Source organism: Maylandia zebra, linkage group LG4, assembly GCF_041146795.1.
Source record: "Maylandia zebra isolate NMK-2024a linkage group LG4, Mzebra_GT3a, whole genome shotgun sequence".
In the NCBI taxonomy this organism is placed as follows: domain Eukaryota; kingdom Metazoa; phylum Chordata; class Actinopteri; order Cichliformes; family Cichlidae; genus Maylandia; species Maylandia zebra.
Window position 1 is genome coordinate 33,761,820 of NC_135170.1, and position 23,839 is coordinate 33,785,658.

General features: G+C 39.4%; 1 protein-coding gene and 1 long non-coding RNA gene across 6 annotated transcripts; one reads left to right on the top strand and one right to left on the bottom strand.

Annotated features, from left to right (window-relative positions):
- Positions 1-776: 776 nt before the first annotated feature.
- Positions 777-15,891, bottom strand: mmd (monocyte to macrophage differentiation-associated). Of its 5 annotated transcripts, none has more exons than XM_076883443.1 (7): positions 15,238-15,891; positions 15,039-15,164; positions 5,216-5,297; positions 4,953-5,113; positions 3,812-3,886; positions 3,615-3,716; positions 777-2,472 (listed from the first exon to the last, which is right to left on the bottom strand). In XM_076883443.1, the coding sequence occupies exons 2-7, from the start codon at positions 15,086-15,088 to the stop codon at positions 2,163-2,165; spliced, it is 780 nt and encodes a 259-aa protein (XP_076739558.1). In that variant the 5' UTR covers positions 15,089-15,164; positions 15,238-15,891; the 3' UTR covers positions 777-2,162. The 5 variants fall into 5 exon arrangements, with proteins under 5 accessions (XP_076739558.1, XP_012776013.1, XP_004556438.1 ...); XM_012920559.4 differs by lacking the exon at positions 15,039-15,164 and adding an exon at positions 3,212-3,281 and having other exon boundaries at positions 15,238-15,882; XM_004556381.6 differs by lacking the exons at positions 15,039-15,164; positions 15,238-15,891 and adding exons at positions 3,212-3,281; positions 6,305-6,753.
- A 6,079-nt stretch (positions 15,892-21,970) lies between these two features.
- Positions 21,971-23,157, top strand: LOC101485918 (uncharacterized). Its single transcript, XR_191319.3, has 3 exons — positions 21,971-22,028; positions 22,439-22,528; positions 22,766-23,157. It is a non-coding gene; the product is annotated as an uncharacterized LOC101485918 (long non-coding RNA).
- Positions 23,158-23,839: the final 682 nt, after the last annotated feature.

Genomic DNA, 23,839 nt, shown 5'->3' on the forward strand with positions numbered 1-23,839 from the left:
GTCCGACCCGCAGCCCTTTGCTACCTGTCTGTCCTCGTTTTCCTGTCGTTTCTTCACTTATCTAATAAAACTGAAAAAGGCCAAAAAGAGACTCCAGTCTGAGCACTTCCCATAATCGCAGACACTCGTCGGCGGAGGCTCAACTCATCCTCTTCGAGCTACGATCTGATTCCTTGGGTCAACAGCTGCAGCTCGTGGCTGTAGGTGAGGGTGGGAATGTAAATCACCCAGTAGATGGACCAGTGGGATCACAGGATGGTAACCTCAGAGATATTTCCTGCTTTGTGTGAAGAGAAATGATGCTTTGTGTCTAAGAAACGCAAAGTAATGTAAATATCACACCGAATACTGAATCCTGTTTGGATTCGTGCTTCAGGGCCTTGAATCACTTTTTAAAATTATGATCATAAAAGTTTAAATTAATAAGTTTAAAAGTGTATAAATCAGGCTTGACACTCACTACCAAAAATATATTTGTACCACAAAGAAGTAAAAGTTGTGACATTAGCGCTGAATATAATATAACGAATAATTAAGCAGACTCTGGGGCTTTCTTGTTAAAGCAGAATTACATATTTATCTGTTGTAGAGGGATATTAAAAAAACCCAGCAGCAGCCTAAATGAAGAGCCTGAGATGTGCTCGTCTAAATCCTCTTAGAAACTCAAAGGCAGATTCTAGTTTCTTTTGTATGGAGCGTCTAATGAGAGCTGGATTAGACACAGACACAGTCAGTGCAAAGTGAATTTAGGAGAAAACCTGAAAGAGATGCAGACGTAGGGTTTCCTCGTTTTTTTATTCTCACATCAGAAAGGTGGAGAAGCTTTCGTGGTTATGCAGCACCGTTAACAGCCAACAGAAGATATGAGAAGAATTTTGTTTCCCCTGCAAAGGCCAGGAGCATGTCATTAACAGAGCAAAGAAGAGAATGTACAAACATTACAAAACAGTGGTTAAGGAAATCATTCAGCTCCAGACATCACTAAGAGGAAAGCAACAGGATTATAACTGTACAAATCAGGAGCCGTGAAGCTAATTTACAAAACCAGCAGCATGAGACAAAGACAGGAACACGAGGATTTCCCCACTGATCAGACCCTTCCAAAGACTGCAGACGGGGAACGCTGCTCAAACCTGAGCAGTCAGTGGAAACAAATGTAATACTGGACCACAGTACAAAGGTCGTGCATACAAACACTGTTCACATTACAGAGAAAGTGGGGAAAAAAAAAAAATCATTCTGTCTCCTTTATCCACCTCACCTGATTTCTCTCTCATGGTTTGGCTCATTACCAAAAATCCCACCTTGCCCGAGTCAAACTGAAATAGCATGAGTCGCTTTCATTACGCCTGCCCACCAGCAGGGGGCGCCAACTACTTAGAAAAGAAACAGTGGTTCTCTGAAAACTGCATCTGGTCACAGAAACAAAGCGCTGTGCATTAGACCAAAAAAGTGCAAATGTGAATCAGATGGATTTAAAACATCACTGTAACTTTACAGAAAGCAAAAAAACAAAAACAACTCCATGTGTTCACAAAACGTTAACAGCAGAATACACTGAAGCACTGAGCGGCTCTACACACTGTACATGTGTAACTACTGAGAAGAGTTTTCAATGTCGGCTTGTTTGGCATTGAACGTGTGGTTAGATCACTACTTTGCTTCTTGTTTGATCAAGTTTAAATCAGTTTTCCATTTGAAGAAATGCTTCAGTTTAGACAACATTACAGACCTTTGGCTTCTGTTAAATAAAAGTTAAATTCAGCTCCTACATTAACACTAACGTCTGATATAACATCATATAAGAGCTACTGATCAGAGTGGATATTTAGCACCTCATTCGATATCCTCCCTCATGTTCAAAACACTGAAACTGATCAATCTCCGAGTTTTGACACTCAAATAACCCCCAAAGTGGAATGTGACTGACTTCAAGTGATACAAAAGACGGCTATCAAATTTCTCAAATACTCTTTCAAATATTTATGAATGTGCCAAGGTCAACAGCAAGTGTAAAAGTTCAAAATTCCCTTCCTGACTGTCAAAGGATTTGTTTTTATTTTTACAAAACGGCTATAAAGTAGCTTTTCTTCATTGGCTTAAAAATCTGTTTTCCTTGTTAGAAAACAGTAAACAATTCACGGTCATTGTTTTCGTAAACCTTACGGCTGTCGTTGCAGCTTCAGCGGGCAGTCGAGGGAGTCGCCCCGCGCTCGGCGCGAGAGCACGAGGGTGACGGGACGGGAAGCGCCCTGTCTGGGGTCGCGGTCACGAGTCGAGGAGGGTGTCTGAGCTGGGAGCGTTGTAGAGGTACTTCCAGATGGCGTAGTAGTGCACTGCCGCCGCCAGCGCCACGAACATGTGCCAGATGGCGTGGGCGAATGGGATGACGCCATCGCTCTTGAAGAAGAAGACACCGAGGCAGTAGATGAGTCCTCCACAGGCCAGCTCCTGAAGACCGTCTGTGTTGCTCTGCAAAAACACACAAAAATGGATACATGTAACATATTCATTAAACATTACTGTTTAAAACACATTGCTGACTGTGCACTGATTGGTTGAATCGTTACAACCTGACCAGTGAGCAGGTCGGTAGGAAGAATCGGGCAGCTGGTTTGTAGCAGCTGAACCCTCAAAATGAGATTGAGTAAACCGTTTTTTGTAAGCGCATCGTGGACGGCGCCGTTTTCACAGACGGAAGACAAAGTCGAAAATAACTTTGCAAGAATGATTTGCTACACCTGAGCAGCTAACCCAAGTAAAGTGTGCAGGACATAACAGGAGCCAATGGACATAATGAAATATCAGAAAGTGCACACAAACCACCAAAGCACCACAAAATCCTGCAAAATATTAACAATAAAACATGCAGCATGCACAGAAAAGGATTACTGAGATGTGTGGCTGCTATTTCCACTGAGACCAGTAGAAGCAGAGATTAAAACAAAGACGAGGCGCCACAGCAGGATTCAAAAATTATTTTTCAGCTCTGAATCGTTTTATATGAATCATTAAATCACAAAGAAAACTTTAAATGCATCGTTTGTTTTCTGTGAACTCTTGTCAAACACCCTAAAGAGGAAGTAAGACACACTGCTAACAGCTCCACCCTGCAGATGTTCGGTTTATCGGCTGAGATGAAGAAGTGATGTGAGGGTTTAAGAATTAAGCTGAATGTGATTGTGCTTGTATTAATAAAAATATATATTACCATTGATGTCACCACAGATGCGGGAAAAAATCCCATCGACAAATAGAAGGCCAGCTCAACGAGTTTATACCTGTGGAGGCAAAAAAGGGGGGAAAGTGTGTGTTTACGAGGTCTGTGCCATGCAAAGGAAAAGTGAAACACAAGCAAGGCAGGGAGATGATCAGATCTGACACAGGCGGCGTTTGGAGGATGTGACAAAGTGAAATCATGAGGAAAACGGATTTTCGGGCATGAGTGTAGAGTTTTGAGACGTGTTTTGTATCCAGGGAAGAGTTTCGAAGCACTGTGGTTACTTCAGACTAACACAGAAAGACATTTCTAGCTATTGTGATTTTTCTTTCCTGGCTTTCTCAATAAAATGTAAAAAAACGAATGAAGAGTGAAAAACACTTTGCGAGCTCACTTTTCATGGTAGTTGAAGACATAAATGGTTCCAGCAGCAGCCATGAGCCACACAAACCAGCGCATGTGTGCTGCGAGGGGGCCCAGTTCACGCAGGTTCAACCTGAATAAAGATGAAAATCCAAATTAGATCAAGTTAGATCTCCGTGTATGACTCAGGTCCAGGGGAGTATATCATGCTGTCTGTCTGACACTCACCAAGGTGTGTAGGAGGCAGCAATGAAGAAATAGATGACCACTCTGTCACACATGTGAAAGCAATGCTCCACTGACCTGAAACAGACGACACTCAGGTTTATGCCGTTTTCCTCAACAACCATCATTTTCATGCCCACTTAGGCAGAAACATTTCTGCCTAACAGGACGTGAGATTGTGTTTCCATACCAGCAGTGAGTAATTTGCAAGTGTATGGAAATTATTGTCTGAGCAGGACAGACAAAGAACCACAAAAAAAAACAAAACAATGAGGTCGCAGGTCATTTGTCTGCAGCGTGACGCAAATGCAAACAAAGTGAATTTGCTAACACGCTAAAGGTAAACAAAAGAAGATGGGACATACGAGTCACCATAACAGGTCAACATTTCACAGTATCAAAGTATGAGAAGCGCCACACCCACTCACATGATTTTAAAAAAAGCAAAAGAAATAATGAAATGGAAAGAACACGCTAACGAAAGCATTACTCGATACACAGTAATGTTGTAATTCGCAGCGGCGTCTGAATATGTAGCATTATGTCCTGCGCAGTGATCAAAAATGATAGAATGACAGAAAAATGGCCGATGGATGAGAAGAAAGATGGCAGCGTATATCTACCTAAAAGCAACAAAGTATTTGTGAAAGCAAAGCAACAAAGAATGTTGATTTTATTCATTTAGCTCACACCAAATATCATCATCATATTTTAATTATTTAATAACAAGAAAACAAAGGACTGTCCAAATGTGTCTTTTCCAAAAAACTCACGATATCCGGAGACTGATCGTATGTATGAAAGCTTTTATTAGAACAGTCACTCAAGGTAATACTTGAAATTCCATGAGATGACCTCAAGCACAGATTAGAAGTGGGCCATAAGGGTCCGTCTGCTTTGCATCACTTAAAATAGCACCAGATTTATTTTTTTTTTAATGGATGCACGAAGCAGATGATGAGGACAGGAAGTCAGAGAAATGGCACAGAGAATGTGGGCAATTTCCAAAAATAAAAGAGCCTGTGCAGACTAAACGCTCCACTTTGGAAACACTGGAACAAAACTAACACAAAAACACACACACCCACCAGTATTTCTGGCATGAATCTTCTGCCTGAGTGCTTATTAATGCTTCAGTCCTCACCTCATGTGACTCTTCTTCCAGGTGATGATATGAAACACGGTGGAGACGAGGAAGAGGGCACACAGGCCCATGCCGTACACCCAGGCCGTGATCCTCTCCCAGCGGTTGTCCGACAGACAGTGCAGCAGCGTCATCCCCACGAAGGCTGGCACGATGAGGAGCTGCAAGGATGAGGGAGAAATCACAGAATAAATAAATTATTAAGACAGTTAAAGAGCAACTGTGAAATTACACGGAGGCCTAAACAGTTTGGAGCCACTCACTGCATGGGTGTAAAAGTTTGCAGCATGCTCATAGCAGGTAGGCTGGTAGCGGCAGTTTGCAGAGGCCCGTCTGTTCATGAACCTGAAACACACACAAAAACAAACAGAACAAAACATTAAAAGACCCCACGGCACCTCACCAACAAACCCACCCTTCAGTATCTGCGCTTTAAGAGAGGAATTTAATTACATCAGAGGGACAGCTCAGGTGGAGACAAAGTTTGAGCTGTGGATGTCCCTAAAAACAAAAGCATCCAAAAGAAGAACTTTATCTAGACAATATGCGTACACTGATTTTTTTGAATATTTATGTACATTTATTTATTCATTCTAACATCACATATTACACAACCCGTGCAAAACAATTAACATAGGTTACATGTTGTATATGTGCTTATATATGTGCCTGGCCTTTATTCTTATCATTAGAGCTATCCTACCTTCCAAGTACAAAAAAAGAAATACCAGCAGACAGATGAACAACAATATTCTCACATTTAATGCTTTGAAATATATTTTTCTTAACACTGAAAAATGCAAATACTGCTCAAATCACACTTACTCTCCTGCACTGAAAAAAGTCTGTACACAGTTTCAAGTAAATTATGATTTTGTTTTAAACTTTATTTAAAAAATAAACCAAATCATTATAAACAGTGGCTCAGTGTGATCATATTAAATAGTCTAGAATTAACAACAACATCTGCCATTAGCTTATTTTACTGTCTCCGAACCAAAAGATTAAGATATTTAATTAAGATTAAGTGTAAGCTGTAAGTCGAGGCCAGAAAATGAAGCACTTTTTTAAAATCAATGTTCGAAAAATAATTTATTATCACTCGTAGACTGAATTATTAATTTTAAATCACAGTTTAGCGCCAGTTTGTTAAAATTTAAACGTTTCGATATTTAAAGTGAAAGTTCCTTTCGTTTGTCTAAAACAGCGCTTTGCTAACGGCCAGTAGAAAGAGGAACCTAAACACTGAGTGCTTTATAAAAGTATGTAGCGTTGAAACCTCCCTGTTTTTTCTCCAATCTCATCCAGGCACAACCAAAACAGCATTTCTCGTTTTTCAGATTTCCGCTTACCTCTGAAAGCTGTTCACGCGCTTCATTCCGGTGTCTTTTTTAACCGCGGGAAGCAACGAAAAATGGACCACAGCCAGCAAAGTAAAGAGCAAAAGCCCAGCTTTAAAGAGGGAGGGATAAAACAATAAACTGTCCTGACAAGCCAAAGGAAACGAAAGGCCTAGCATTAGCTAGTCGGCTAACGTTCTGCTGTTCATAAGCTAACTTGCACTACGGCTACAAGGCACCGGCAAAATTAATACCCCTGCTGCAAAGGCACCATTTTAGTCTTTTTCGTAATACCATTCTGCAGCAAATACTGACTCACTGCCTCTTCTTTACGCAATAAAGATCCATAAGCACCCTGTGGCAGCCAAGACAAACTAAAAACACCCCCGCAAATAAGCAACCCCGCCGGCCAAAGACGAGCTGCTACCCGCTGATCCGCTCTACAAAAAATATGATTTCTTTTTGAGCTGCACAGAGTCACAGCAGTGGTGAGATGCTGAGTGGCACGGCATGAGCCAATGAAGAGCAACGACCTCGGAAAACGACCAATCAGATCTCAGGTGGGCGGGATCCTGTAGAGGGATGTGTCATTTTTGGTTGACAGTTAAAATAGTGACAATGGCACAGTTTATGGCAATGACGGTTGAAAGGATAGTAATAAAACACAATTAGTCTTTTCACCTTCTAAGATGCATAAGGCTCAATTGAAAGTTAATTAATGATTTAACAGCACTTTTAATAGTTTTTTAATAGTTTGCAAAGATTTCCGGTTGCTGTCCATCATCATTAAACTTCAGTTTATTAGGAACTGTTTGACCTTTGACGTTAAACTTTGTAAATATGGGAACAATGGTTTCCTAACCATTATTTGATTTGTTTAATTTTTAACTGACTTCCTGCAAATTAAAACAAGAGTGATTTCTAAGTTTCCTAAAATATGCCAGGCTGTGCACACTCAGTAGTCTGCTGCTGTTCTAGTAAGCAAAACAAGCTCTGTGGGAAGATCTTCTAAGATGGGGATGTGGTACATATCACTGTTGTTGTCCCTACAGTATACAGTCACCATGAAATCTTAGCATGTAATGCTTTAACTCAGTTTCAGCTTCTTTTTGCAGATATTAATCATATGACGGATTTTACAGTAGGCTTAAAACATGAAAAATGGGCCGCTTTATCTTAAAAGTTTCTTATGGTGCAGCACGAGTTTATGCAGCAGCAGACTGACTCACACAAGCAGAGAGTGAACTACACACAGTATCACACTGTGACAGCCTTGTTACATAATAGCACCACAACTTGACCAGTGCCCCTTAGCTATAAGAGAGCTGTAAGAGTGTTTATGTAAGACTGGAGTGAAATCCTTCGGATTAATGAAGTTCACGCCGTGCAGTTTTAACCTCAGAGCATTCGTACCATCTTCTCTGTCTACGAATGTTTTATAGCTCAAAGAATTTGAATATTTTTAGCAAACACCACAAAAATCTGGTTATATTGCACATTGGAAATTGTACACCCCTCTTGGGTGTAGCCTGTCACTGTAAATAAAAATCAGCACACAGCAGTTACTACACCAGCGAGGGCAAAGAATAGGATTGATCCAGACAAAGACAAACGGCTCATTGTGCTTGGTTGAGTTTTAAAAAGGACGTTGGCACAGACAATGGGAGAGTGCCAGAGGCCATGTGTCAAAGGACAATGTCTTCTTCTGTTCGGTTTCTCTCTTAGTTGACACTGGCCTGAGAGCTGCAGGTGGCAGCCTGTCACAGCAGCCTAGAGTAGCTTCCTGTCCCTAAACAGTCCAGGTCTGTCTGTGTCTCACTTGCACTGATCACCTTCTCAGCTGGATGGAGTTTCCCTGCTGTGTAACCTGCACTCTTGAATCGCAGGAGCAGCTGTATCAATTTGCACCTACTCCTGTCACCATGAGGGCAGTGACTGGATTTAAAGCTGCAACCTCATCTTACTGCTTCCAATACTATTGTCACGGAAAACAACACCCAGTGCTTCACCAAAGCTCTACAGTTCAGGAAAATCAAGCAGATTTGTATTTTCCTCCTATCTCGACTAAAATAAACCAATAATTAACGAATTAATTTGAGGTGTTGTGTTCATTTACAGTTCGAAACTATCATTATCAGTCTCTTGAGTCACATTTCCAGCCTTCTGTTTACTCTCCTTTAGCTCTGTTTTGGTCACATTCTTCCTCAGCTGCTACACGATCAAGTACAATCATCAGGTGCTCTGTAAATAAGTGACTGTTGCATTTGAAAAAAAAAAAGACTATTAACTTGAAGAGTAAAAGTATGGACTAGAAAGCTAAACAATGGCCTGAAACTCACTCACAAAAGCCCAGAAGAACTGCAGAGTCCAGCACTAGTTATTTGTTATCTTTTATCATATATCAGACTGTATCTTTTTTAATTGGTTTGATCGACTTCTTCTCAAACTGAATTTGAGAGTTATTCAATGATTTAATCAGAATTAAGATGAAAAGTTTTATAGGGATCAAAGCAAAGGAACCAAATGGTCATTTTATTGTCTCGTGGAAATACTTCGCCTCCGGTGCAGCTCGACCAACAACAGCCCAGTCAGAGAATGAAGCAGCTTATGTTTCACTGAGTCATGAAGCTCACGCTGGAGACCTAAAAGCCTTTATACAAACTTCTCCATATATGTGAAATTATTCCAAAGGACCTGCAATTAGATTGTGATGCGTTACTTCTGTCCTGTTAGCACTGACACACCTGTTAGAGCAGGATTTACCCAGCCGTCAGAATGATTGTGATAAAGAGCGATTACATTATTACACTAACAAACTACAGCTGCAGCGCTGCTCTAACAGACTCTTTGCATTTTATTTTGCTACAGTAAAAATTTAACCAAAAACACACGCGCGTCAGAAATCTAAGGTTTCAGTCTGCTGAGTGTAATATTTCATTCCTGCAATCATTTATTGTTTGATTATTTTATGAACTAATTGCGTTAATCCAGAAATATCAAAAGGAGACTGAGAAATGTTTATATAACTATGGAAATTCCTAAATGTACTACTTTATTTTGAAAAGGAAATGCAACAGCAATTTAGAGTAAGCTGAGCCGATTCTGTGTTATTCCTGTTTTACTTCAGGCTTGTGTGTAACCACAGCTAAAACAAATCAAATCTTTGTAATCTCTCTGCAACTGTATGAATAGCTACAGTTAGAAATGCACGCTATCTAATCTTCCTGATAGCCCGGGGTCAGGGTTCAGGTATGCTTATGGTGCACCTGGAGAACTTTCAGTTTCCTTAAAAACATTTACTGCAGACAACACAAGGTGGAAAACACGACTCAGTCCTCCACATGTAAATACTGATGCAGGATTAGCAGAAAACCAAAGAGAAAGCACGGCTCTCGGCTCTTAGTAGATTTGTCTTGTAGGGGAAACGTATAGACAAGTGCCCTTGGAATAAAAGAGGCTTTATGTGTACATGTGACAGGGGGTTAAACAGCTTTGTAATTGGTTTACTGTTTCAGGGTAGAATGCAAAGTCCATGGGTAATATCCAGTGGGTGATGAGGGGGAGGGGAGGTATTAAGAAAATGAGTATTTAAGACATCATTTGGTTGTTGCATATTAGCTAAATGAACCGACTGTGTTTGAGAATAGAATAGACTAGAATATCCCTTTCATGTACACGTATGTCGCCGTAATGAAATAAATGTACTGAATGTATTTAAAGTGTCATCACAAACCCCAAACATAACTTTACTAAAAATGAAGGCAAATAGTTGCTTATTTTATTTAAAATTTCATGCACTTTTTGATTGCAAATTGTTTCCTTTTGCTTTCTCAAAAAAAGGACAATCAGTGTCGCACTACTGACAGTATGTTTTTGCTTTGCCTCATCATGTTGCAAACCTTTAATAGAAACATTAAAGCTTGCCATCACAGGGCTTTACTTTGACATTGAGCAGAGGATTATTTTACACTCTCCTGTTTGTCATCACTCACTCACTCCACTCATGGTGTCACAGTTTTCCTCATCTATTTAATAGATGCAATTTAATATTAACTACAAACACAGGAACAGCTTATTTTCCTTTTCTCGTCTTCCACAGTGAAAAAACTGAATCGAATATAATAAAATGAATAAGTGTTAATTAATCATGAACAATCTGTTTAACTGCCATCGAAAGAAAGAAAATGTCAAATGAATGAAACGTTTTTAAGTCTAAATAACTATTTAAACTTAAAAATGTTTAATTTGGCTTTAGCATGATGCACAATATAAAAGTACAATGGATCAGCACCTTTAAATCCCAGTGATTTTACAAAGCTTCTCATTCATCCAATCACCTGTGCTGCACGCTGGCATGCCATTGCCATGCAGAGAGGGCACAGCCTGAACCTCTGAGCCTGTTAATGATGGACAACTGGTCTGACGGGCAGAGCCACAGTCACCGCAGCACGAAAATGCAAAACTAAACAGAGTATTTAGGTCAGGAGCTCTCCCGCTGCAGCGTTTTCCGTACCCATCTTAATTAATCTCGCATCTATCGAGCTGAGCCTGCCGCTCTGTGTAATGGAAAGCACAAAGGCAGGATTACTATTGCTGCCGTTCTGTCCTCTTTTTACACACCTCAGTGTCAAAGGCCAACATCTATTATATCACAACCAATACTTAGAACGAGAACTGACTGTACTTTAACTGTGTCAGCTGGGAAACACATCCTCATTAGACAGAAATAATTTGGCCTCATTTAAAAAATGTAAAAAAAACTCCATCGATACACAAGAAGTTTTAATACTATATGTACAGTTTTATTAAAGTCTCATGTCTATTAGATTCTGGAAAGTATTGATCACGATGTCACATTTTTCATTTTGGAGGAGAAACTATTGTGAGAGTAGCTGAAATCTGCAAAAATACAAGAATTAGAGTGATTGAAACATTAACTCAAATATTACAGTGTGATTTTGATGTGTGCATGATATAATTAAAGTCTGCTGTTAGTACATTTAACCACCAAACTAAATGCAGTGACCTATCTTAAATGAAATTAGTGCTTAGTGCACATATTCACATTTTGTCCATATTTTATTTAATAATCTGTAGTTTATTATAGACGCTGGAGAGATTATATCTCTCGGCTGGCCTGGGAACGCCTTGGTATTCCCCCGGATAAGCTGGAGGAGGTGGCTGGGGAGAGGGAGGTCTGGGCCTCTTTGCTTAGGCTGCTGCCCCCGCGACCCGGCCCCGGACAAAGCGGATGAAGATGGATGGATGGATAGTTTATTATAGATGTTATAGATTTATTTAGGAGTGCTGTGATTGGTGTTCGGTTTTGATGTTTTTCGGCTTTGACTTGTCGATGTTGTGAGATTAAGCCATCCATGGACCCCATGACCACAGTAACACCTTTACTCTCATGTACTGTAGCACATGTACAGTACATGAGATTATCCTCATACATGTTATACATATCTCTGTACAATTTTTCTATACATATTTCAGTACATTGTTGCCTGTATATACAAACTTCAGTTGCTCATGTATGTAGGACCACTTTGTGTCTTCCTTTTATATTTTATATAATTTTCTCATCCGCAGGATAATAAAGGTCTATTCTATTCTATTCTATTCTATTCTATTCTATTCTACGCATTCGTACTATGTGAAACAAATATTAAAAGGTTGTAATTTTATAATAATTAAAAGGCTGTAAATTATAAACTAAAAGTGCAGTTTTAACAGTAGCAAAGATCTCTTAACGCCCTCTTTTGCCCATTGACCTTTGACCTTTGGTTATGAATTGGTTTCCTTTTTAATTAGGTAAAAAAAAAATTAGTGTGTTTAAATTGGTGTTAATTAAAACTCAGTTACTCTATCATGCTATATCAGGTTTATGTGCCTTATCTTTTATGCTAGTTGCACTATTTTAATTTGCACAATCAAAATTATTTATTGATTTAATTTTTGCACAAACCAGAGAGAATCTAACTGAGGCTATTTCTGGAGCCGTTGTATATTTGTCTTCTGTTTGGCGAGCCTTTCCCTTTACAAAGAATCATCCTGACCTCTTTTATGAATGTGATCTGTTTATGGTGCATTTCTTAGAAGATCCAGGATTACACTGAGAGCCATCCAGACTTTAGATCCAGATTCAGACAGCTATTTCTGTTGAGGGCTGGCAGCACAGCACAGCCGTAATCACAATGTCCAGAATAATCAGCAAACAGGACGGCTAGCTTCGTTTTTTTCCAAGTTTAATGTTGTTTCCTTTTTGTTAAATCCCAGATGTCTTTTTATATTTGTTTCTGTAAAATGAAACTGAAGCTATCATTGATGAATAAACTGCAAAACACATTGCTGTACCATGATTTCAGTGTTTTATAGCTACAATTACTGTGTATACTCCAAACTGTTTCTGAAAAGTTAACAACAATCATGTAAACTAAATACAAAATATTTTATATCTCCAAATGTGCAACAGGAAAGTTGCAAACTGCTGGAGAAAATGTTGTGAAGCAAATTGAGTTCAGTTCAGCAACATGTGTTTTTATATGTAAAGCAACAAGAGTCGCCTCTGGGTGCTCGAAGCAAAGACACATAATCACAATTCTTCTGTTGTCTCTGAAAATCTGTTTGAAACAAAGACAAAATAATCAACATAGTTTACCAAATGAAGAGAAAGACAAAGAGAAATATAATATACAGACGTTCCTGGGAATTCACCAGCGGACTCAAACATGAAACAGAAAAAATATCTTTCTGCTCTTAAATGTGAAGAAACATTGAAGGAAAATTAGAAATGGAGAAATAAACCGACGGGGTTACGAACAATCACACAAAGAATACATGCAGATGAGTTAAAGCTACGATTCAGCTTTTTGTACTGCTACTATTTATTTCCACACATTTAAATAATGATAAAGGGAATGATGATAGGTCTTTAAAATTAATTTAAAAAATGAATGCAATTCTTTTACATCTGTTAGGAGATTCTTAGATAATTAGTTCGTAATACTGTATTCCTGTGCAATATCCCATCTGCCCTCCTGTCATATTTCTTTTCAAGATTTTCTTATTTAATCACTAGTGTACATATGTTTATATTTATAGATACATATATATTTAGTCATCTTTTCTCTTTTACCACGTCTCTCTAATATTTTGCTCCTTACTATTTTTCTATTTTTTTTTATTATTTTATTATATTTTATTATATTTTCTTCTACTGTACCATGCTGCTGAGTGACTGCTGCTCGTCAAACACATTTCATTGCAATGTTGACCCTGTGCTAACTTGCATATGACAAATAAAACTGAAAACTGACTTTTCTGCTTTTTAAATCTATTAAATGTATATTATATTATCAATTGTTAATTTGATTGTTTTCTTTTTGTTGGATCTTTTGTTCTTACATGCGGAGCTTTAAATACAAAGAACAGGAGGTGAAAGCTGCAGGGACATAAAAGTAAAGTGAATATCTTTTGATTTACTGATGTGTGAAAAAAACCTACTAAAAGTACTAAAAGAAAACAGGCAGCATGGGAGCACTGGGCAGAGATGAAACAACATCACACACACACAACATAACTAAAGCAACGCATTTGAATGTTAATATTTACATTCCTTTTTGACCCTTTGAAGGAAAAACATTACTGTACTGTTAAAAATGGTCAAATCAGTGACCTGCTGTTAAAATACCTTCTCTCTCAGGGTTGGCATTTGCGGTATTTAATTATATTTGGTATTTTAAACTTATATCCGCCCTGTGACACTGAGTACGAGACAGAAACCATTACAGGTTGACAGGTTCTAGTGTCTCAGATGCTCAGATTACAGAGCCAGGAGCACCGGGGTCATTATTGTTAGCTGATTTCTTTTTAGGAAACGCTACAACTGATACAATAGAATCTCATTAAACTAAAGTAAAACATAATTTACCGGAAACATCTTTAGTTTTAGTCTCAGTGTCTGTGATCAAATTGGTCAACACAACCATCAGGAGTCGGTCTGATTTCTGAAACGCAGACCTGACTGTGCGTGGGTGTTTGTATTGTAACACCTGGTCTGAATTCCTGTCAGTTATCACTTATATTATAATTAAAACAACAACAAGCAGTTAGAATAATAAAAGGCACACGAGATTAACAATACAGACGACCTGAAGTGAAAATGTAAACAGTTTGATCACAACCGGAAGGAGCATAAAAGCAGATCATAGCCAAGTCCTGGAAAAGCTTTAGAGATGGAAACGTTAATAACACCCTCTCGTGCACTCTCACTCTGCAGCTTTATGTTAACTGTGCACTGTTTGCTCGACAAACACAGCTAATGTGAGTGCTCGCTTGTTTCTCACACCTTGATATGCTTTATCTGCACTTCGGTGATGTGGCAGACAAAAGGAAACCCTTCGAGCTTAACCCCGGCTTTATGCTGCTTATTCTTATCGAAATGTTTAAGATATTAAGCAAATTAACTTTTAACGTGGGGATCTAATAATGCTCGCTCAGGAACCTGATAAGAAACTTTCAACAACTACATCGATGCACGTCACATTTCCTCGAGTTATGTAAGAGGTGACAGTTAGTCCTGCCTTAAACAATTGTTCAGCACTGACCCCTGAACTGCAGCCAGATCTGAGCGCTTGGTTTCAATAAAGCCAAGATGACTGTTTTATATGGCAAAGAGGTGCAAAGTCCAAAGACACTGAAGAATATTTATTCTGCATAACAGCACGTTTTATATTTTTCTAACCTTAATCCAGAACCTTTCATCCCACTCTTCTCAGTCAGCGCAACAGACATGCCCCTCTTATTCTTCGTCTTTTATTGGTTGTGACATTTGCTTTCCAGAGGTGACTGCAGGCTTTGCCTTTAGATCCTTGAGATAAAGAGGGATTTCACGTGCATGCACACAGTACTTAAATACATCAACACATGTCACTCTCCCTTACCGTCCGAGTTTGGTCCTATGTAGGTCAAATCGTAGCATTGTCCCAGGAAAAAAGTCAAAACAAAAGAACAAAAATAACCCCAGAAAAAGTGCAAAAATGAGTTGGGTATAAACAGAGGTAAGTTGCACTCAGACCATCGTGCTCTTCTTCTCCCTGAAGTCTGAGTTCGATGGCTCGTGGTAGGTGGTGATCATGTTGGCTGTGTCCCACCGTCCCACAGGTGCTGAGGAGTTCTGCATCACCACCAGTCTGATGGGAGGCTGAGTGGGTTGTGGGTCCGGGGCGTACTCCTTGGTAGGATCTTTGCCCCGACAGTCATACATTATACAGGATATCAGGAAGACGAGGAGCAAGATAACGTAGCTGGCGATAAGGATGCAAAGGTTCAAAGTGACGGGGTCAATCTCCTGGTAGTTTTCCAGAAAGCCCATGATGCCTGCCTCATGCTGGGTGGCCCAGAAGGCCCTGAAACCAGCACCTCAGTGGACGGAGAGGCAGAAGGCGTCAACAGCCGCTACACACCAAGAACACTAAGCAAGCCTGGTGACAGCAGGGCTCTCTCTCTCTATCCTCTTCAATCCGCCCTCCCTCCTTGCCCTCCGTTCATCCTCTCTGCCTCGCTCCTGTCTTCTTCCTCCTCTCTGTGTCAGACGAGCGCTGTGGATGTGTGGCTTTGAGGTAAAAATACTTTAATCCTCATCTCTCCTCCAACCTGGAATTTCTGCCATCCCTAGCTCTCTTTAATAGCTTCAGTTGTAACACAGCAACAGATTCTGTGTTACATCATCATGGGAATATTTAATTACTGTGTGTGTGACGTATTTTAGCGTGTGTGTGTGGTGTAATCTTAATCTTGATTGTAACTGGGGATTGACGGAGGAAGCCATCTGGCTGAATAGAAGCCACTAAAAAGTCACTCAGATAGAGCTCACACACCAAGCAGAAGACTCAGTCTCACAGAGGGTGCGACACACTTTCTTCCTAAAATATCTTTTCAATGATTTTGATTTTGCAGAACGTTCAAATCCAGACGGATTACGGCACCCGTTGACCTCCGGGTGTCACAGAATCAGAGATTACCACGAAGGGAATCATCTCTGCTTGTGCACGGCACACGGAGGTGGGAAAAACAGGAAATAAAAACAGCAATAAATAATGTGGAACGTCTCAGGTCGTGTTTGCACCTGTTGCTGCAGTGCAGGAAATTTTGAGTGTGATGGACAGCAGGGGGCAGCAGTTATCAGCATTAGAAGAAGTAAAGCTGCAGGTCAACTTTGACCCAGACAACCTTTCTACAAAGAGAGCAGAAATCAAACAGCAACTCGTGTTGAGATAATGACATGAAAAATAAAGAAAGCTACAATTTTTAGTGCAAAACCTTCTGGTTTTTCCACACTGAAGACAGTCTTTGTGTGGTGTGAGATTACAAGCTGGGAACCAAGTTTTAATACAGAATAAGCTACACTAAAGGTCATCACAGATACAGATACATGTGCTTCATGAGTAGTAGTCCCAGTGGTATCAGTATTAAACACACAGCACTCATAGCAAAATAAAACCAAAGTCATGAAATTATTGGTTTAAAACCTTTTACAATACTATCTGCAGCAGAAATACTGCAGATGACATTTGATTAATAGAAAATCAGAAAAGATGATCCCACAAGCGTGTTTTCAGACAACATAATCAATCAGGAGGATCACTCTGGGACCTCAGAGTCCTGATTGTGCAAGAAAACCAGAGACTCCAGCTACAAAACAAGAAGGAAGAGAAAAGAGTAGATGAAGGAGCTTTTATTTCTTTATTGTAATGTTTCCTGCCTTTACTTAGAGCTCTACGATTTCTTCTGTTATTTCTGTTATTTCCTTCCCTTTAACGTTGTACTTAAACGAGTCTTTGCTATGTTTTAAAACTTTGGAGTCTTCTTAATTTCCTGATTTATTTTACAGATTTTCCAACTTTAGGACCTTGGGCATGATTATATACTTTGTAGAAGATGGTTTTCTCAGCTCTTATGGGATCAGAAAATACTTACTCTCACATATGCGTCTTTTTTCCCTTAAAAACTCCCACTGTTACCGCCTATTTCTATTGTATCTACTAGAAAGTTATTTTAAGGACTGAAACTTTTCCCCTGAATTCAGAAAAAAACAACTTATCAGTTCAGAAAATTGAGAAATTATATCAGGACCTGCTACAATATATATTTTTACTGACGTCTACAAGTTTAACAGTCTCATTGGATCTCGGGGGATTTTCACCCCACAAAGAGATTTCATAACATAAACAGTTCAGGATGAAATCAGGCACCGATCTGCTCCAGCTCTCCTGCAGACAATCAGTCGTGATGTTTCCTGCCTCGCGGTTTAAAAGTGAGTTTGAGCAGCAGATTGTACACATTAAATGTGCAGAGTACAAAATGACCTCACTGCTCTCTTCACGTTCAGGCCTGTAATCCCTCTGTATGTCCCAGGAAACAGGCTTAACCCCTGAACCTGCCCGAGCACTCAGCTCCTCTTGAAGCTTGCTGGAGGGGCAACTCCACCGAGAAACAATCTCTAACCTTTGTAAAACTTTACACTACCTTTTTGTGTTTGCAATTTTATATACAAATAAAAACCATCATTCCAAACTGTTCCTTTTGTTTTTTAGAAACACGAGCACTTTTAAAGACTAAAAAAAGTTTAATCGAAACTCTTAAAACGGCAGCAAGTCAGAGGAAGAGTGATGTTTCTGTCCTGGGGATGTTTGTGTTGTCGTGCTCTCAGAGAACGATTAGCTCAGAGGATGTAATAGGTTTGTCTGTGTGTACAGCAGCCTCTCGGGTGGAGTTTCTCCTGCTCATATCTTGGGGATAGATCTTCCCCCAGCGTCGCCAGACTCTGGTGCCAGGGAGTCCGGCAGCGTCTGCGGGACCTGGAGGCAGACAGACAGCTGGGACACATGGGAAAGGATTGTGTTGACAAATTGTGCACTTTACTTCGGCCGTGTGCGTCTGCGAGCCGAGGATGTTAAGAGTTTTTATATTCTTCCTGTGTCTCTCAGGCACGAAGCACCGACAGGTTGTTTGCTCGTTTTTCACAGCGAGCCTCTGATTCTCCCTGCGGGGGATCCTCCCCTCCATCTCACACATCCTGACCTCACCTCTGCTCTCCCTGCGTCAACCATCCCCCAAAACAAATGAGTGACCTTAAGACATGACCTTACCAAAAAACAAAAAAAACCCTTCTGGTATTTTCTTTCTAAAAGCTTGTACGTTTTTCTTGGGTGTGGATAACAACGTAAGAATGATAAATGTGGAGTAAAAGGCCAATAGATTACTCATACAGACAAATGCAGATAGTGTTTATTTCCTGCTTTACTCTTCCTTTCTTTGTTTGAGCAGTGGAAAAAGAATAGAGAATAAAACTGTAGAGCATCATTTTGTTCTCAGTTTGTTTGTCCACCCTTTAAAAACCTAACAAAGGATCCCGCATTGCATTTATTATCATTTTATATTGTTCTGATAGCAGAAACATAGACTGTAAATAAAGGATGGACATAGGCTCTTTTCAAGCCTCAACACACCGCAATCTTATAATGTTCAGAGGAGATGGTGCACCAATAACTTATATGATAACTTATTTAGCTTAATATATATGTGCACATACTGAAAATGACAGCCTCCACACAGCATTTAATCTCTTAATAGACTCAACTGGCTTCTCTAAATGTAAAAGAACCCACCCACCACTTTAATTTGAGATCAGGGGTCTCAAATTCAAATGAGCCACAAGCCACTGCTGGCACCGTCATCTCATTGGACTGCCACTGTAGTGTTCACGTAGTAGAAATAATTATATTTGTTATTATTATATTTACATGCTTCCCGTTTCTGCTCAGTGACAACTCGTACTTTTCAACTCTCCTTTTTCTCCCTCACAGACACATAACAGGTATGGCCATCCATTCTCCCTCGAGGGGCAACTGTTGTTGTAATTTAGTGCTACATAGATAAAACTGAATTGAAACTGAATTGCACTGAGCTTATGTGCGACATGCATGCATGCTGTAAATCCCTCCTAGTTAATGTTAACATACAAATAATGTGATCTCCATTCATGAAAAGAAGAAAAAAACGGTGCTTCTAATAATAATTTCTAAATAAATAAATATGAATATTTACATGTGAGTTTAAATCTGTGTCATATTCGCCACATCAGGCAGTTTTTTGTAATTAAAAAAATAACCTCATCATTTTGTACAACTTAAAAATGTATTGTGTGATTTATATAAGTTACACTGATGAAGTCTCAAAAACTCACTAAAGTCACGTAACACATGACACACTTGGCTTTAAATGGTTAAAATCTCAAGAGAATAAAACTGAGTGGAGAAAGGGTTACACAGTTACAGTTACACAACAGTTCAAATCCACCGTTCAATCCTTGGAATTAGAATTTGCTCATTTTCCTTTAGTGGGCCATGAGGGAATATTTTGTTCAGGCTGAACTGGCCTGCAGGGGCAGAAAACACACAGAGGAAGGAGGTGATGAAGATGGTGAGTCCTTCGTCTTCTCCCTGTAACAGCAGGGGTTTTCCATGAAGTCTTACACAACCGAGATGCTGCTCAGAGAACGATCGGGGCTACGTAACAATTCTTTCCTTTGACCATTTCATCATTTATGTATTTATGCAAATTAAAAATATCTTTTCTTCATTGTAATTTTTTAAAATAAGAGTTTAAGTGATGCCAAGACTGAGAAAAAAAGGTTAAATAAAAGCAACTGATGTAAAGACTAAAATAATACTAAAAATCAGCTGTTTTGAAGCCCAACAAAGGTGAAGTACCTGATATTTAAACACTCACTCACTATTTGTCTATCTGGGGTTTATTCTACAGCATGGTTGTTATCTACACATACACACGACGGGTCACTACTAATGAGAAACTCTTCTTTGTAAGAGATCAAACTTATACATTCTCATTATATCTTCCTCCTCTTCATACACCTCCTCCACAACTGCTCTCTCCTCCCTCATTTCCACACTCATCCTCTTCCTCCTTACCTCAGTCACCATCTGCTGGAATTAAGTCACAAAGGCATAAGCATGCTTATCTATTCCTAATATTGCCAGAATTACTTACTGTCAGCAGATAAGACATGCGACCCTCCCATCTACAGACAGCTGGCAACAAGCGGCTAAACAACAACAACAGCTGGTTATAAACTCACATTATGCCAGCTAATATTAGGCACGAGTGTTCTAAAATCATATTCTCCCTCTGATAAACAGTTTGATTACATTCTCACATCTTATTTATCCAAGTCCAACAATGTTAGATCCATTTCAAAGAAAGTTTCTCTAACACAGCTGCAGAAACAGCAGCGCTTACCAACAGAAATTCAACAATACACATCAGTATAGCGTTCATGAGTGAACCTCACTGAGTCATCGATTCGTATCGGACAAGATGTGACCACGTGGCATATTGACAGCTGAGGTAAACAGCAGAGAGACGGTCTGCACTCACTATAGATCAGGGTGGGCAACTCCAGGCCTCGAGGGCCGGTGTCCTGCAGGTTTTAGATCTCACCTTGGGTCAACACACCTGAACAGAGATGGGCAGTAACGCGTTACTTGTAACGTGTTACTGTAATCTGATTACTTTTTTCAAGTAACGAGTAAAGTAAGGGATTACTATTGCAAAAACGGTAATTAGATTACCGTTACTTTCCCGTAGGAACGCTGCGTTACTGTGTTACTAAACCGTGATTTTTTGCGAGAATGTCTCATGACAGTGACGTAAGCAAGTGCGACGTTAGTGGCAACAGCTGTGTGCAGATCAACAATGGATCACATATCGATTGTGGGAGAGAGTATGAGCGTGCAGCGTTTAAAGCGTGGAAGTACTGACCTTACTTTGAGTTTGATTCCATAAAAAGTGATAAAAACATTAGCGTCCATCGTGCGTGGGAAGAAAACTTCTTTTTACAGCGAAAAAAACCCTAAACTTCCAAACAAGCACAGAGTGCGTAACGACGTAATGAGAAATTCACAGAGAAACTCGCGGATTCTTCAACTGACCGCGGCACACCTGCACCAGGGTAAACCTCCGCCTACCCTGCTCCTGCTTTACAGGTGAAAATAGAGCAACAGGGCGGCTGAGTCTTTGACTTTATTTATTTTCTGCTGTGTTTTACTTGCATCTATTTGAAAGAGTGAGTATAAACACAAAAAATATTTTATTTTATGTGCTGGAAAGTGCAGAAAATAGGTTTAAATGTTAAACTAATTTATTCAACTCAGAGAATGTTGCATATAATTACATTTTTGCTTGATGCATAAAGTTAAAAGATTAAAACTAATAAAACAAGTTAAAAAAAAGAGACTTTTCCATTTGATTACATTTTGTATGATGGATTATGTAGAAAAAGTAGAATTGGGCTGAAAGATCTATCGCTTTATCACCTCTTCAGGTTGTAAATTGTGTTTTTAAAAAGTAACTAAGTAACTAAGTAATTAATTACTTTTGAAAATAAGTAATCAGTAAAGTAATGGGATTACTTTTGGGGGGAAGTAATCAGTAATTAGTTACTGATTACTTTTTTCAAGTAACTTGACCAACACTGCACCTGAATCACACGATTAGTTCGTTACCAGGCCTCTGGAGAACTGCAGGACATGTTGAGGAGCTAATTTAGTCATTTAAATCAGCTGTGTTGGTTCAAGGACACATCTAAAACCTGCAGGGACACCGACCCTCGAGGCCTGGAGTTGCCCACCCCTGCTATAGATGAACAACAGTGGTGAGATTTTGCACACTGTACCTTTAAGTATTACAAAATTATCTTTGGAATTTGTTATGAGAATGATTTGGCCAATCCTGTAAACTAAAGCTGGAAATCTGAATCTCACTGGTCTTAAGTTACTTTGAATGTGTAAATTTGTGCCTGCATACAAAGACTGTTTGTATGTCAAACCAGAAATTTAAATGAACCAGGAAGGAAACTTGAGCTCGAGTCAGCCCAGGTGAGAGCGACACTGTGTTCAAAACTTGTTTGGTTTGACATTGTAACCTGCTATAGACAATACTGCTAAAGCTAATCTCATGAAGCTAATTTACGTCAGAAAAAAGACACAGGCATGAGCTTATATCCTGATACATCCCATCAAAGTCTCAGCCGTTTAACAGCAGGTGCTTCTCCTTTTCATTCAGGATCACACTCCACTTTAAAGACCAAGTCTGCATTATTCATTATGCAGTATTGGCTGGATGAGCCTCGGGCCACACCTCTGGCCTGTTAGAGTACGTATAAATAATGCAGATTATAATTATAAATAAAACACGTCCAATAACACACTGTACTCTTGCTCTCTGCATATTCCAAGTTCCAAATTAAGTTGAGGTGTTTCAGAGGTATTAAACTGAGGAGATGGGCATACACAGAGCAAAAGATCCAGCATGCCAGGTCGCATTTTAGCAGGTAGCACTGAGTCTCTCCCTGTAATAAAATGCAATTTCCTTTTCTATTCGTGATTACAGAGTCTGATGAGACATACACTCGAGAGGCGCTCATCCCAAACATGCAGGAGAAGCGTGGCTTGGCTTAGGATCTCGCAGATCTGATAAAGACCCAACAAGTGAGCCCTTTCCTTCCTGAGTGGAGAACTGTTTGTGTTACAACGTTCTGCGTCTCTTCTTCTGGGTGTGGGAACCTGCCCCTCCCAGAGTCCATGGTTTCCTCTCACCAAGGACCCGCCACCAGCTATCCTATGTTTCACTCAGCCCTAAATGTGACTGAAGAGAGCTGCAAATGCTAAAAATCTGCTCAAGTGAAGTGCTTATCTGCATGTACGATAAACCGTCTCAAAGTTATAGAGGGTTTGTAATAATATAAGCGTATACAACACATATATATATAAAAATAAAGAATGTATCTACAACTCTAATTTCTTTTTATCCTCTGCATACAGTTGCAATGCAGATGTACAATGGTATATTAGCCAAGAATTTTAAAAATAATGGTGTTGCTGATATACATATGAAACCTAAGTTTGCCTTTAAAAAGTCACATTGACTTTTTAAAAAAGAAAATAGATATAAGGAAAGAAGAAATCTTTACGTACAATTATTTCAGACTTTAAAACTGGCTTTTCTGACTTCATATAAGTTAAGAGTTAACGAAACGTATTCATACAGCAGCTTGATGCACAAAGACAGTTCAGAGTACTTTGTGTATTTAGCTTAAATTATTATTTTAAAAAAGAAGATATAAATTAGCAGGTCAGGCACCATAATCAGGACAACTTGTTACATGAAATGTAGCAGTTTTATTCATCTTAGATATGTTTAGCATGCTAAAACATCACTGACATAACACAGAAACTCAGAGGAGGATTATATTGTTTAAGCACGTGCCTGCCTCAGAAACCTAAAGCATCAAAAGCTCACGAAGCTCAACATTTATACCTTTACATTTTAATAATCTTCAGATGCTTATTCTGTCCAAGAGGGTCCTGGGCAAAGTGAACAGACTATAATTGACTCTGTCAAATCTTTGTCTCGGTCTAAATGTGTGGTCTGGAGTTTAAATCAGCTGGAAGCTGTAAAACTGAC